Source organism: Euprymna scolopes, chromosome 41, assembly GCF_053919585.1.
Source record: "Euprymna scolopes isolate OS-2025 chromosome 41, ASM5391958v1, whole genome shotgun sequence".
NCBI lineage: Eukaryota > Metazoa > Mollusca > Cephalopoda > Sepiida > Sepiolidae > Euprymna > Euprymna scolopes.
The window spans coordinates 30,052,394-30,069,759 of NC_136522.1; the positions used below are offsets into that span (position 1 = coordinate 30,052,394).

The 17,366-nt window shown below is 33.7% G+C and overlaps 1 protein-coding gene across 1 annotated transcript in view; it reads left to right on the plus strand.

Annotated features, from left to right (window-relative positions):
- Window positions 1-17,366, plus strand: part of LOC145266641 (uncharacterized) — a 347,925-nt gene that overhangs the window by 262,179 nt on the left and 68,380 nt on the right. Inside the window, exons 23-24 of the mRNA XM_080122566.1 lie at window positions 9,288-9,452; window positions 10,671-10,835. Of these exons, the coding sequence (XP_079978692.1) occupies window positions 9,288-9,452; window positions 10,671-10,835 (330 nt within the window). The remainder of the gene's footprint in view (window positions 1-9,287; window positions 9,453-10,670; window positions 10,836-17,366) is intronic.

A 17,366-nucleotide genomic window follows, 5' to 3' on the forward strand; every position in this document is an offset into this window, starting at 1 on the left:
TAAAGTAGCAGACTCTTTGTATATATCAATCAAATTGTGATCAAACAGAAAACAAACAGACAGGAACATATATATATATATATATATATATATATATATATATATATATATATATATATATATATATATATATAACCATTACACAATTTACTTACCTTAAAGTTGTAAATAAAATTTACTTACCTTAAAGTTGTAAATAAAAAATTGGACATAAATCAATATTATTATGTTATAAAAAATCAACGCTTTTTCTCGCTAATAAAATTATTTGAAGTTTAAAAAACAGAATTCTAAAAAAAAATATTATTTTTAAAGAAATTAAAATGCTAGTAAATTCCAATATATCGCGATATGAAGTTTTAAATATAAAATGTTTTATTACAAGTTTCCAATATTGAAAAAAATATTCATATAATAGAATATATGATTATTGGCAATGTTAAATTAGAACATCCAGCATCAACTTTAAAAAAAAATCCTTTTTTGATTTGATTTTATTTAATTGAAGTAGTGGCAAATTTATTTTTGTGCCTTTTACAAAAAAAAAAAAAAATGAACAGAGACCTCTAATTAACAGTCTTGTAATTTACACAATTTTCGTGAGCAGCGAATGTTACAATTAATTTAATACGATTAACTCTCGTCTGCGAAGTTCGTGAAAAAGAAATCTATTTGTTTTGCAAAAGCAAAGTCTTATAGTATTTTTTATCCATTTTTTATTGTAAATGCTTATTTATCCATAAATGTCTGCATAAAACGCAAGAGAAATTAAAAATTAACATGTAAATTTTTATTGTTCTTGCGGGGTTTTTTCTCATACTTACATTGATATCATTAAAAAATAACACGAACTAGTTTTGTTTCGTAAAATATAAGACATAACTTTTGTTGGAACTTATGCGCTTATGTTACGGTGCTAAAACAGTAACAATGACTCCCTTCCCTATGTTAAGAATGGCTTTCTAAATAATAATTTAGAAAGCCATTCTTAACATAGGGAAGAGAGTCATTGTAACTATTTTGTACTTTAACTTAACAAAGTGAGAAATGTATCGTAAAACTCAAATTTAACTTGAAAATACGATTTTTTAAAAATAGCACGGTAACATAAGTGCATAAGCACCATTTTTATTAATAACATCTTCGATTTATTTAATGAAAGGTAAGAATAATTTTAGCATACTTTTATTTTTATTTTCGTTCCTTTTTTCAATGATTACTGTTCCACTATTAATATTTTATATCTTATATATAAATATTCAAAATATTAAATAAAACGACTTTGGAACAAACTATTTATATAAAAAATATCTTATATTAAAATAAAAAAATTAAAAACCCTATAACTGGTTTCATCGTGTTACATATATTGGGGGATTGTATTTTCTTATAAAAACGTTACTAGCTTAAGTTCAGAATAAAATCACGATTTTCTTTTAACGGTTAATTTCTAAAAAAAATGTTTTGAACGCTACTAACCCAATTTCTTTCAATACAGTTTGCAATTTGGAGACGGAATTGTTTTTGTTGAGATAAGTGATTTCAATCATGCTTTTTATTTTAGATTTAAAATATTAACAACTCCATTTTATTTCAGTATTTAATTTGTGTATTTCTGTTTTATTAAATGCTAGCTTTTTTTTTTTCTTTTCTAGTCCAATACCGGCTTCCATCTTATCTCGAAATTACTTATAACGGCACCAACTTACTTTCGGAAGAACCCCCCCCCTATCCGCCTTTTCTTTTATATCGTAAGCTTCTTAAAACGTTACTAGCTTAAGTTCAGAATAAAATCAGGATTTTCTTTTAACGGTTAATTTCCAAAAAAAAATGTTTTGAACGCTACTAACTGAATTTCTTTCAATACAGTTTGCAATTTGGAGACGAAATTGTTTTTGTTGAGAAGTGATTTCAATCATGCTTTTTATTTTAGATTTAAAATATTAACAACTCCATTTTATTTCAGTATTTAATTTGTGTATTTCTGTTTTATTAAATACTAGCTTTTTTTTTTTTCTAGTCCAATACCGGCTTCCATCTTATCTCGAAATTACTTATAACGGCACCAACTTACTTTCAGAAGAACCCCCCCCCCCATCCGCCTTTTCTTTTATATCGTAAGCTTCTTAAAACGTTACTAGCTTAAGTTCAGAATAAAATCACGATTTTCTTTTAACGGTTAATTTCCAAAATAAAAAAATGTTTTGAACGCTACTAACCCAATTTCTTTCAATACAGTTTGCAATTTGGAGACGGAATTGTTTTTGTTGAGATAAGTGATTTCAATCATCCTTTTTATTTTAGATTTAAAATATTAACAACTCCATTTTATTTCAGTATTTAATTTGTGTATTTCTGTTTTATTAAATGCTAGCTTTTTTTTCCTCGTACATATATGTTTATTTATCTATCGAGTTGATTGCAAAAATAGATTACGAATTGTACTCATTTTTAGTTAGTGTGAGGGGAATCTATCACCATACTTTCCCTTAAACACGTCCGTTGGACTTTTATCAAGTACAATACTTAATAGTTTTTTTTTTTTAATGGAGAGTAGAAAACGCATTGTGGATGCGTTATCGGCAGCTCCTGTTACTCTCGCTTCTTCTTATTTGTCCCTCAGTCCTCATTTTTTAATGAGTGATTTTTCGGACAAAGGGAGAAGAAAAAGCTGTTTTCTAGGTTGGCAGTATTTTTGCGAACAGTTGGCTGAGATGGCGGAAATTTTCTGTTTCTATGTCTATCCTTGTAGCCATGTCACTAGTAAGGGTGCTGGAGGTAAACGTTTTGTCTGGGCTGACGTTATCCGCCTGATAGTCAGGGACCCGAACCTTGGATTAACCACTAAGGAGGCTGTCCTATCAGCAGGTGCAAAGTACTGGGGCTGCTGTATTGCCATTTGGTGAATGGAATCTGGACACTGCAGTAGCTTCTGGTGGGGCCTCTCGATGCCATACTAGTGGGTAATTGTTACGGCTTTACCTTATCATTAGCTACAAATAAAAAAAATTCTTCGTTTCTTTTTCTCTCTTAATTTCCCCTCTCTGTCCTGCTCTAAGTAAATCTGACGACCTAGTCCACAAATTCCAAAATTTCATCATGACAAGTTTCAAGAAAAAATATACGATTAAACCCGGTTCTCCAACTTCCAACGTAGACACCTACTACCATGTCTCCTTCTCCAACATCAGGGGTCTACGTTCTAACCTTCCAGATGTTGAAACCCAATTACAGGAGACTAAACCAGACCTTTTATTTTTAAGTGAAACTGGCATTGGACAGGCTATTTCCCTAGAAGAGTTTGCAATTAAAGGATACTCTAACTTGACTTCTAAATCTGACCCCCAAGATCGCCATGGGCATGGAATATGTGCCTATATTAAAGATGGCTTTCCATGTGGTAGGGACGTCTCCAGGGAAGATCCTAACTTACCCTATATGTGCTTCCGGGTTGCTTTAGCTCACACTACGGCATTTTTATTTACTCTCTATCGCCCCCACAACAGCGGAGTTACTATCTTTCAAAGCATATCTGAGAAAATTGACCAAGTCCTATCTGCTTATCCTTCAGCTAACATTCACGTATGTGGAGACTTCAATGTTCACAACATCGAATGGTTGACCCACTCAAACAAGACCGATGATGAGGGGAGGTTCTGTCATGATTTCTCCATTGCCTATGACCTCACTCAGATTGTTCAGGAACCCACCCGTGTGCCCGACAATGACGGCCAGTATGCGAGCCTACTAGACCTTTTTCTCACAACTTGCCCTGAACTATGTTCAGTTTCTGTTCTGTCGCCTCTTGGATCTTCCGACCACTCTGTTGTATCAATTAAGATAAAAATGAAATGTAATAAGTCCCCAGACGTACCTCTCCATTGTACAGTATATCGATACACTAAGGCTGACTGGGATAGCTTCCGTACATTTATAACTGATCTACCTCTGCATTCCATATTTAAAAAGGATGTGTCCTCTATAGTATTAGACCTGACGGAATGGTTAATTGTAGGTATTGATCGTTTCATACCCTCGAAAAAGTTTCAGCAAAAACCTAACAGCCAGCCATGGTTCTCTCCAGAATGTTCTGCTGCCATTGCGCACAGAAATCACTTTTTCCACTGTTTCCAACGTAATAGATGTATGGAAACTAAAGCCGCTTTCAGGACTGCCAGCAACCATTGTAAGAAAGTAATAAAGAGCGCAAGGTGGTTGTATGCTCAATCTGTTAAGTCCAAAGTAGCTGAGCAGCGGCTTGGTTCCCATCAGTTTTGGCAAATAGCAAACAGAATTCTGAACAGAAGCGTGTGCCACATCCCAACTATCATCAATGGACCTGAGGTAATCTCGTCAGCATCAGACAAAGCCAAACTCTTTGTCAAAAACTTTGCAGCTAATTCTACCTTTTGCGATCAAGGCCGCCAACCCCCAATATTTCCTCCTGTATCTGAAAACACACTATGTGATATACGTATATCTGTACGTGATGTTGCCAAGCTAATCAAAAACCTTGATTCCAGTAAAGCAACTGGCCCGGACGGTATTCCAATTATAGTACTCAAAAAACTTCAACATGAACTAGCGCCCATACTTACAAAACTATTTAAACGTTGTCTTAAGGAGAATAGTTTCCCATCTCCCTGGAAAATTTCATCAGTATGCCCTGTATTTAAGAATTCAGGTGATCGCTCATCTCCCTCTCAGTACAGGCCAATAAGTCTCCTGTGCGTCATGAGTAAGTTGCTGGAATCTGTGTTGATCTTGAGCATGTAGTACAATGGGGAAAGGAGTGGCTGGTTACTTTTAATGCATCTAAAACCAAGCTTCTCTCTTTACATCATCAACATTCTGATCCCCATCTGGCATCAATTGAAATGGATGGCTCTCGTCTTCAGGAGGCCTCAAGTTTTGACAAGCTTCTGGGCTTGACCATTACTCCTGATCTTAAATGGAACACGTACATCAAATCTGTTGTCAAGGCCGCTGGAAAAATGGTGGGATCTTTCTATCGATCCAGTAGATATCTCACTGCTGATGCAATTCTCTATTTATATAAGAGCCAGGTACGTCCAAGGATGGAATACTGTTGCCACATCTGGGCAGGAGCTGCTAGAAAGGACTTGTCCTGCCATGATAGAGTTCAAAATAGACTTCGTAGCCTCGTAGGAGATGTCCTTTTCTCTTCCTTGCAACCTCTATCTCACAGAAGAGATGTTGCGAGTTTGTCTCTGATGTATCGTTATTTTCATGGAAAGTGTTCGACTGAGCTTCAATCTATGGTCCCCCCTCGCAAAACTTTCACAAGAAACACTCGTCTAGCTGTAAACACTATCAATAATTCCCCCCACTCTTTATCTGTGCCTAAACCTAAACGTAGATTCCATGAACAAAGCTTTTTTATTAGAACTGCACACCTGTGGAATTGTCTTCCGTCTTCCTGCTTTCCGGCTGACTACAATATGGTTGTGTTCAAGTCTAACGTAAATAAGTTCTTGATGAGCCGTTCCATATAAGTTATCAAATTTAACAAATTTTCATTACTAATGATTATTATATTGTCTAATTTCTACTGTACACTCTTTAACCCTTATCCTTGAGTGGCCTCTTGGCCTTGATAATGTGGTGATACCTATGAAAAAAAAAGAAAAAGTCCAATGTGAACAAGTTCTAATTGAATCATCCCCCTAAGTAATCCAAGTTACAAAATTCCCACTGTTTCCTATGCTAAAATCCCAATGACTAATGTATACCTATTAACCCTTATCCTTGAGTGGCCTCTGGGCCTTGATAAGTGGTGACACCCATGTAAAAAAAAAAAAAAAGCAAACGAACAAAAGAATTCATAGCCATTTCTTAACGTTTATGAATTTTTGAGATGAGGATTGGTTATTTGTATTATTGTTTATCGGATTACTGTTCTCATATAGAGAGTGATTTTTACAACGTTTCGGTCGATATAACCTCCGACCTTCTTTAGAGGAATAAAAGGCGAGTCAAATGAGGTATAGGTTGTTTAAATATTTACATTTTATTTAGCTTAAATTTGCGGTTAAAAAAAATCCAAGTGTAGATTTTCTTTTTGGCACCACTATATATATATATAAATATATATATATATATATATATATATATATATATATATATATATATATATATATATAGTAATTTATAAAATATATATGGCGATTAAGCTACACTGAATATTCGGCGTTTCATCCACTATAGGATTCGTCAGGCTTATGCGCATAAGCCTAACGAATCCTATAGTGGATGAAACGCCGAATATTCAGTGTAGCTTAATCGCCATATATATTTTATAAATTACTAACTAGCTCTACCTACGTATTGAGCACTTTTGAAGTAAATACTTAAAGTTTACGCATAAATCTTTACTTTCGTATATTAATATTACGTGAGTAAATGAAGTAGTTATATATATATATATATATATATATATATATATATATATATATATATATATATATATATATATAAAGCAAAAGATGGTCACCAACTTTTTTTATAGTAAAATTTAATTGAGAAATTTTTTAAAGCTTTGAAGTGTCGAATATAATGATAAAATAATTTTTGTTTATTGCTTTTTTTTGTAAGTTTCCAAGAGAACTAAAGCTCATTTGAGTGACTTGCTACAGCTCGGAATTGGTAATTCTTTTAGTGGTGTGAGTCCATCTGGATCAGGGCTGATTGTTCCATTTTACAATAGGTGCCCTAAGAACTTGAGTTTGGTTATATCATATTCATAGTTTTCGGGGTTCAGTTGCAGATTAAGACGATTGACAACTTTTTCAAATGCTTTCATATTTTCGACCAATACTTTATAAGTATTTCCTCCATTGACAATGTACCTTTGAGGTCGCGTTCTTGGATTACATTGTGCATAAAACGTTGGAACACAGCTAACGAGTTTGTTAATCGAAACGGTAACCGAGAAAATTCGTATAGGCGTCCGTCAGTTCGCATGCTGTATACATTGCTTCATGTTTACGAATAGGGCGTCGGTAATGTGCAGCCTTCAAATCTAATTTATTAAAAATGTTATATTGTGATTGTTGGCATATAATATTTGAGATTTTGGGGAAAAGCATCAATAAATGTATATCGATTAATAGTGAAAGAATAGTTAAGACAATGCGACACTTATGTCTTTCATTGTAGGTTAACAAGACTTGGGCTCTCCATGGGGAATTAATTTAGTTATAATTTAGATAAACGAAATAATTAGTGTCGATTATAATTATCATTTAAGGAAAATACTGTAATCGAACGTAATGATCAAAAGTTAAAGTGAATACATTATTGCTGTTTAGATACGATTCCCAGGAATGCAGTGGAATTACCCATTGTAGTTGGAAACAACTATACAACAAGATTAGGTAAGAGAAATAATGGAACGATGAAATTAAGGGAGTCGACATCTGATTTTCTCTCCATTCTCGCCAACTTGTTTCATCTTTTTTGGATAAATTTGTGACTGGTGACGACAAATGGATCTTATATTGAAATGTTAAGCATCGTAGACAATGGCTTGGTAAAGGGGAAAGTCCTCAGCCACAGCCGAAAAGAGGACCATGAGAATAATGTTATTCTTTGAATATGGTCAGATTGGCAAAAAATGTCAGCAATTAGAGCGTTTGAACCTTGCTTTGAGGAAAAAAAGACATACTCTAGTGACTCAAAAAGGGGTGATGTTTCATCAGGACAATGCACGACGCAACACAGCAAGAATCACCTCATAAAAGATAAAAGAACTTAGTTGGGAGAATATTCCTCATTCATCTTGTTCTACGGACCTTGGTCCTTCAGACTACGATTTGTTTCTTAGATTAAAAATCGTTTGGAAGGAACAGCTTTTGTAACGCAGAAAGATGTTGAAACTGACATTTGTGAGTTCTTCGAATGAAAGCCGAAATGATTTTACAATGATGGAATAAATAAGATTGTTAATAGATGAAAGGAAGTCATAGATAATCAGGGAAAGTATATTAATGATTAAATCTTTAATAAAATGTAACATTTGGTTAATTCTTTTCTTTATTAATCAATTCGGACAGAACTTATGCGATGGCCTGATATATATATGGATATATATATATGAAAAGTAGAACTTCCATGTCGCTGATGCTTGCAACTATTAACAATTAAAATTGTTTTGTTTAACGACAGAAATGAAATAGGTAAAGCCTTTAAACTGTCGAATAGAACGTCATGGCTTTAGCAAATGGTCATAATAAAAGTAAAGTTAGCTTCGTTTTGTTTTCAAATTTCCAATTCGATGTTTAACGCGGACGATTATTTTTAGCAGTGATTTGGCCATAGTAATCCGATAATAAATGAGACTTAGCTAAGAATATTCAAGCAATGAATTTTTATTCAACAGTTCAAAAGGTTTACCTATTGTGTTTCTTTTGTGTATAGAAAGCAATTTTAATTGGTTTGTAAAAGTTGCAAGCATATACGGAGAAGACTGTGTATTTATATGAATTATTTCCTTGCGCACGTTATTTCCATGAAATAAGTTTATTAGTAGTTAATTGTCTGTTTATGTGCGATTAATAGCTTTTATTTTTATTTTTTAGCACTAAAAACTAGTGTGTCTTGCGCATAGCGGCAGAAGTATCGAACCATGCAAGTTTTTACCTGCGAATGTCTGTGGTGTTATATGAGGTTGGCAATATGTAAATGACTATTTCTGAGTGATTAATAATCCGTAAATATTGGTCGTTTTAACGTTAGTGTGTCCTGTGAAGGGGGATGTCATGTTTGTCAAATTTTAGAGGTGTTCGTTAATGTAGAAATTCGTTTCGATATGGAATATGAGAATATCCGGTTTCAGCCAATCATAAAAGCTGGAACATTGCCGGGGAGAAGACAGTAATTTTAATGTAAAAATCGAAAGGGATATGATATGTCTATGCATGCAATCTTACAGTTACGAAGAGAGTAATCACACTGTAGTAGAAAATGTAGAATCGGTCCCGGTGACAACTGATAGCAGTGGTAAGACTAAATATATAGAGAGAAAAGTTATAGCTCCTTCTATCTTATAATGCTGCGATTGTAATGATAGTTTCCACCGGATAGAATCTAACATTTTAATATCACGACTGAATGCATATGTAATTGCGGTGCAAAAGTTACATCAGATAGTGGGTAATAGTTTAGACATAATAAATTTGTATGTGGCATCTGTTAATGCAAACCTAGGGGAACTTCTGCAATCAAAATAGTATATACATCATAAATCTCTAAACATTTTTTTGCAGTGAATTGTCCAGTCGGCTATTACCATGCAAATGAATCCCACTGTCTCCCTTGTGCAAAAGGACAATACAAAGATTCAGAGGGAAATACTAGCTGTATAAGTTGCCCAAATTCAGCCTACACAACAACTTCAAAAGGTAGTACAAGTGCTGATGATTGTAGTGAAGGTAAGAGAATAGATTAAAATTTGTGGTGTTTTTTTTCTTTCAATTGTTGATTAATTGAATTTCTGCTACAATTGTTTGAATAATTGAATTTCTGTTTGTTTGAAGTTAAACTTGGCTTGAAAATCATTGATTGTTCTGTGATATCTTCAGTCTCGCGGAGAAACGTGCATTAAACAATATCTAAATAAAAATGGTAAATAAAATGGAGAATTAACGTCTTAGAGTTAATATGAAGAATACAAAGTTTCTAATTTTAAGTATTAGTTTCACCTTCTACAAAATGTTGGCTCGCAGAGATATAAGTGTAAACACCCTTGAATGCTCCTAGAGCAAATTATGTCTACAAAAGGTGAAGTGGTTCAGGTATGACATAATCACATTGATACACCAGTTATCATTCGATCATCAAAGTTAAGCAACGTTGTGCCGGGCCAATACCAGATGGGTTACCATTTAGAAACACCATGCACTTCATCTAAAAAGGACGATGACAATTCTGGCAGCTCCTGCATTCCATCTAGTTTCAAACTGTCTCGGCCCTGTTTTGTCATGTGACCAGGCTGGTTTGGATGAGAGAGTAGGGCTAGCTATGTGCAAATCAGTTTCACTTTAAATAAACTCCCAGCACATGTCATCCATTATCCATAAGACAAACTATTCGTTGGTGGTTTTACTAGAAGGTGGTTAATTGGCCGGGATCACGTTATTCACAGATGTCAGGCCGTTGCCCAGTAAATCGATGATCAAACTCTGGCACATATGGATGTAGATTGCGCCCCACATGAGGACATGTTGAATGCTGACAATGGTTGTGAATGAACTATCTCTGCTTGCTGTTGTGTTGCTTGAAGAAAGTTCAAGAAGTCACTGTCCATCTTTACGTTCAGGCACATTTCTTTCAAGATTTGAGGTAAAGTCTTTCAGCTTGTGGTCACTCCGCTATATTGCAATTAATTGGCTCCAAACACGCCTTACCGTCAATGAGTCAGTGTTATGAAAAGAAAAACTCTCTAAGTTTAATTTCCTGTCTTCAGTAATAAATAAACACATTTTTGTCCATATCTATGTCGCAGCTACTAATCCAAGCCATTCACAATCCAGAATATCAAAGCAATCCATATCTAGATAGATATAAACATTAAGATGGATAAACAGATGTTATTTTTCATTCTTTTTTGCTATTTTCAATTTCAAATTTCATTTGTTTATTTGTTCTAGTGAACTGTCCACCTGGCTATAAATTTGATAATTCTATAAGTGCATGCATAGTCTGCCCTAAGGGAACCTACCAAGCAAACAGGGGGGATCATCCATGCATCACTTGTACAGGAATCTTTACAACATTTGGAAATGCTTCTATCAGTAAAACTGATTGCCTTATACGTAAGTATAGAAACTCCACAATTTATTTTAATTTTTATTTCAATTCTAATAGCATTTTCCATGGAAATTATACAGTTTATTAAAAACATGTGGTAAAGCGATAATGATGTACCCTATGAACTATTTGAATCCGGTGATTCAAGTAGAACTAAGAGATCTGGTAATTGATAGAGATGTGTCACTACCAACTTCCTTGATTAACATATATCATACGAGGGGTGTGCAATAAGTAAGGTCTCTGACCTACTTTCCATAGTAGTAGAGCAACGAAACTTGACACAGTTATTAGTCTTTCTCTACATAAGAACCACCCAGAGTTATGTATTTCTCCCATCGTTTGCTGCAGCTCTGGAGACCATTTTTGTAGAACACTCCAGGTTGGTCCTACAACCACGACGTGACTTCAGAAATCAAGGCTGCGTCATCTGTGAAACGCTTTCCTTTCAAAAACAACTTCATAGCTGGGAAGAGGTGAAATTCCGAAGGTGCAAGGTCAGGAGAGTAGGGAGGATGGGTTAGGATTTCATAACCACACGCCCGTGCTTCTGATCTGGCGACATGCGAGTTGTGGACCGAAGCGTTGTCCTGCAGGAGGAGGGTACTTTTGCTGATCTTGCCCCGCCTCTTGATTTTGATAGCTTCCCTTAATTTCCTCAAAAGTGAAGCATAATAGGCTCCTGTAATTGTGGTACCCTTTGCCAGAAAATCTGTCATCACTACTCCGTCCTGGTCCCAGACACTGTGAGCATGACCTTGCCAGCGGAGGGCTGCTCCCTTGCCTTCTTTGGAGGTGGTGAGTCCAAGTGCTTCCACTGCATTGACTGGACTTTGATCTCTAGATCATAGTGATGGACCCAGGTTTCATCCTGTGTAATCAGGGTTTTGAAAAACTTTGACTCATCTTCTTGGCACATCTCCAAATTCATCCTCGAGCACTCGACGCGTTCTCGCTTCTGGAATAGTGTGATCAACCTGGGAATCCATCTGGCCGACACCTTATGCATATGTAAATGGTCATGAATGATAGTTTCCATAGACCCTGTACTAATCTTGACATCTTGAGGTATTTGGCGAATAGTAATGCACCGATCTTCCAAAATGTCAGCCTCAACTTGACGGACAGATGCCTCATCAATGACAGAGGGGTGGCGACCTGGTCTAGGAGCTGTTTCCACAGACTTCCGGCTATATTTGAATTTACAATGCCAGCGTTTTACAAGGTCATATGATGGGGCATTATCACCATAAGTTTCTTTCATTTCATCAAAAGTTTCCTGGGGTGTACGTCCTTTCAAATACAAAAACCGGATAACTGCTCGACATTCAACAGGCTCCATTTCACACCTGACTCAGTTCAAACACCTGTAAAACAGAAACCACAATTAGTTCAGAGCTGTAATTTACCACATAACCGTAGAGATATAAATCATTGCATATGCAAAATTTCAGCTATTTGGAAGAAAACTTTGAAATGTTTGCATTATATATATATATATATATATATATATATATATATATTTATATATATGATTGCAAAGTCTTGTCAGACAAGTGCCACTCCCTAAGACACTTAAATCCATGAGCAGAAAATTACTTCCATCGCCACAGGACCATTTTTGTAGGCAAATGCCTGAGGGAGTATCTATACACAGATGATGTTAGAGTGTCTTAGTTTTTACGATAGCTCAGTCTCTCTCTCGGTTCAAAATGTTGAGATCCAGCAACAAGCAAGACCAAGATTGCCGGCAACAAGTTTAACTGCAGACCAACTTAATGCGGGTACTGATCTCCCGCTTTATGGTTTTTTAAATCAGAGATTTGCTTCTCCTAGAAAGGTTGCCTTCACCACGGCTTAAGGCAGCCCTCTCCACCCCAACACACACATACATACACACAGACACACACAGTGCTAGTTCGCCGTTTACCCCGAAAAAGGGTTCATTCGCCCTTTGAAAGATCTTGTTTTTTATCCTTCAGGGAGACTAGCCGCCCTCCTCACTAGACATGTTTGGTAGGGGAACCAGTTTAGTAACCGGTGACCCGACCATATAGCATATGACATGACCTGACTAAAAGTTTCGAAGTTTCTAGGGAGAGATAAAAAAAAGTCGATGTCGGAAATAATTCCAAAATAAATTAAATTAAATATATTATCAATTAAATTGTTATTTAAAGTTTACTTAAAAACAATTTTAAATATAACCCTAAAAAAATCCTCTCGCTAGAAACAGTGACTACCATACAGCTATTTAGTAAAATCAGTTTTCCTTTATGCAATATGCAAATGAGGTGGTCCATTAATTGCATATTTTGCAAGAATGATACTATATATAGAAATAAATGAAAGAGTAAAGTAGCGGACCCTTTGTATATATTTTTCAAATTGTGATCAAACAAAAAACAAACAAACAGACAGGAACATGAATTTATACATATATACACAATTTACTTACCTTAAAGTTGTAAATAAAATTTACTTACCTTAAAGTTGTAAATAAAAAATTGGACATAAATCAATATTATTATGTTATAAAAAATCAACGCTTTTTCTCGATAATAAAATTATTTGAAGTTTAAAAAACAGAATTCTAAAAAAAATATTATTTTTAAAGAAATTAAAATGCTAGTAAATTCCAATATATCGCGATATGAAGTTTTAAATATAAAATGTTTTATTACAAGTTTCCAATATTGAAAAAAAATATTCATATAATAGAATATATGATTATTGGCAATGTTAAATTAGAACATCCAGCATCAACTTTAAAAAAATCCTTTTTTGATTTGATTTTATTTAATTGAAGTAGTGGCAAATTTATTTTTGTGCCTTTTACAAAAAAAAATGACCAGAGACCTCTAATTAACAGTCTTGTAATTTACACAATTTTCGTGAGCAGAGAATGTTAAAATTAATTTAATACGATTAACTCTCGTCTGCGAAGTTCGTGAAAAAGAAATCTATTTGTTTTGCAAAAGGAAAGTCTTATATTATTTTTTATCCATTTTTTATTGTAAATGTTTATTTATCTATAAATGTCTGCATAAAGCGCAAGAAAAATTATCAATTATCATGTAAATTTTTATTGTTTTTGCGTTTTTTTTTCTCATACTTACATTGATATCATTAAAAAATAACACGAACTAGTTTTGTTTCGTAAAATATAAGACAAAACTTTTTTGAGAACTTATGCGCTTATGTTACGGTGCTAAAACAGTAACAATGACTCCCTTCCCTATGTTAAGAATGGCTTTCTATATAATAATTTAAAAAGCCATTCTTAACATAGGGAAGGGAGTCATTGTAACTATTTTGTACTTTAACTTAACAAAGTGAGAAAAGTATCGTAAAACTCAAATTTAACTCGAAAATACGATTTTTTAAAAATAGCACGGTAATATAAGTGCATAAGCACCATTTTTATTATTAACATCTTCGATTTATTTAATGAAAGGTAAGAATAATTTTAGCATACTTTTATTTTTATTTTCGCTCCTTTTTTCGATGATTACTGCTCCACTATTAATATTTTATATCTTATATATAAATATTTAAAATAATAAATAAAACGACTGTGGAACAAACTATTTATATAAAACATAACTAATATTAAAAACAATATTAAAAACCCTATAACTGGTTTCATCGTGTTACATATAGTGGGTGATTGTATTTGCTTATATAAGCAAACGAACAAAAGAATTCATAACCTATTATTTCTTAAGGTCTATGAATTTTTGAGATGAGGATTGGTTATTTGTATTATTATTTATCGGATTAATGTTCTCATATTGCGTGTGAATTTTACAACGTTTCGGTCGATATAACCTCCGACCTTCTTTAAAAAAGGCGAGTCAAATGAGGTATAGGTTGTTTAAATAGTTACATTTAATTTAGCTTAAATTTTCGGTTTAAAAAAAAATCCAAGGTAGATTTTCTTTTTTGGCGCCACTATATATATATATATATATATATATATATATATATATATATATATATATATATATATATATATAGATAGATAGATAGATAGATAGATATATACTAGTAAGCCACCCGACATTGCCCGGTCTTAAAATACGCTTAATATGATATTTTGATTAATGCAGAATTCGTATTTATTATTATACTAGCCTTAATTCGTCACTTCCGGTTTGTTGATGGGTGCAACAGCAAAGACGTCATTTTTTTTTCACGTTCTTTTCCTCCTTCATGGTACGGATTCGAGCCTGCCTACTACCACTTTTTTTATTATTTAGTGCTCAACACACACCTCCAAACGCCTGGGCAATGCTGAGCACCCGAGCTTGTTTAGTATAAGAAAATATATATCTTCAGAATTCTATCAAGCAATTATATTTCTGAATTTTTTAGATGACCATTGATTATTCGTATGATTTAGATTATTTGGACTACCGTTCTCATCTTGAGTGTTATTTTCATAATATTTCGGTCGATGTAACCTTCGACCTTCTTCAGGTATATCTTGTTGAACTAGGGTATCTTTTCGAAATTTCAAATGGAACTTGTCTTTCAATCTCATCCTAAGACTTAAAAAGGACATCTATCCAGTCATGGCTGACGGAACAAGTGCATGCTACCTCCGTGAAGTAAATAAGGGGTTCTGTTCGAAATTCCGTGCAGATTCTCGAATTTGACAAAAACGTTCTCGAGTTTGATAAGATAAACCTGAAGAAGGTCGAAGGTTACATCGACCGAAACGTAGAAATAACATTCAATTCGCAGAATTCAAACAACGCATATCACCAATCTCATCTAAAAAAATCAGAAATGTGAAAACATTGTCACTATCAGTTAAATATTATTGCTTTATTACAGAAGGCATGTACTTTGACGAATCCACGATTCAGTGATCTCCGCCATTTATTATAACAAAACGAACTGGAATTACTTCCCTTGACTTTATAAACATTTATAGGTATTTTACGACTGGATAACGCCAAGCAGCCTGCTATATATATATATATATATATATATATATATATATATATATATATATATATATATATATATATATACTAGCGGGGGTACCCGGCGTTGCCCGAGTGTTTGTTCCCGGGACGGGGGGGGGGAGTTTTAAAAAATGTTATGGTAGGTAAGTAGGAAGGATCAAACCCGGAGTCATGAGTAAAAGTAGGAAAATAAAGTGTGAAAAAAACAAAAAAAAAAAAAAAACAGCTGTAACGTTAATAGTTCGGCCACCAAGAAAAGTCCATTCCAGTTGTTTAGGAAAAAAAAAAAAAAAAAAAAACGACTACGGTAGGTCGGCGCGAACGTGAAAATATAATGTGAATTGTCCAGCACGCTAACCACTACGCCACAGAGCACTGCAGCTTAGTTTAGTGATTTTAAATAACTTCACACGAAAGAACTACGAAGCCAAACCGGTGTTCTCTTCTCAACTGTTCCTTGTGAACGATCCCCAAACGGTGTTAAGTGGTGGCAGGGGGAGGAGGAATTTATTAGAGAGAAAATATTTTACCACTTCCATTGATCTTAACCGATTTTGGCCGTGACTTCTCAGCAGAAAAAGTATAGAAATCTAAGATTATCGAGGAATTTGAGAAATAATAAGCCTATAACACACCTCAGATATTGTTCTGCCGTTTGTGCATATTATATTTGCATGAAATATCTTGATTTTTAATCCTATTAATGTCAAAATCAGACGGGAAAAAATGAGTTCATTTTATTTATATAGATAGATAGAAGAATAGAAGATAGATAGAAGAAGATAGATAGAGAGAGATTATATTGGACGCAATATATAGTAATGATTTGAAAAGTAACTACCAAGAATCGAAACCAAAAAATTTAGCTCACGATTTACTTTTTCCTTTGACGTTAATGACTAAGCTATAAAGGAATGTTTACTTCAAGGCTAAAAATTAAAACATGAACCAATAGCTATTACATTATGCATGCATATTCGTAATGCTGTCATTCGACCTTTTCTTGGCAAGTTAATTTTTTTTTAGTTTTCACTCTTTTGCACTGATTTTCCCCGGCTAAAACACAAGTATAAAATTTCGCATAGGTTCGAATACCCTATATATTAAGTTTTGTGACTGTAGACCAAAATCACTTGACAGAGGAGTTTGGAAAGCAATTTTTAACAAATATATATAAGCATACATGATAATATATAGAAAGAGGTTTGTGTTTACTATAATCCTTTTACTCAAATATTACGCAATTATAAATCATGTAAAATATCTGCATGAATATAATTACACGTAATAGTTAACTAAAGATGATCATCCCTTAAAGAAAACCGAAAAAATTTTAAGAGAATATGCAAATTAGCTAGATCTTTTGCTAGTGAATGTAATTCCATAACCCATATATTACAACGTTGTATTTTATTTTTTAAAAAATAGAAAAAAGTGTTTTCATATGAATATCTATGCACAAAAACCCTAAAATATAAAATTCTCAGTATGCTGTTTATTAAATTGTTTAAGCAGTTTTTGTTCTTTTGTATAAAGTACACATTTTTATCAGAATAGCTC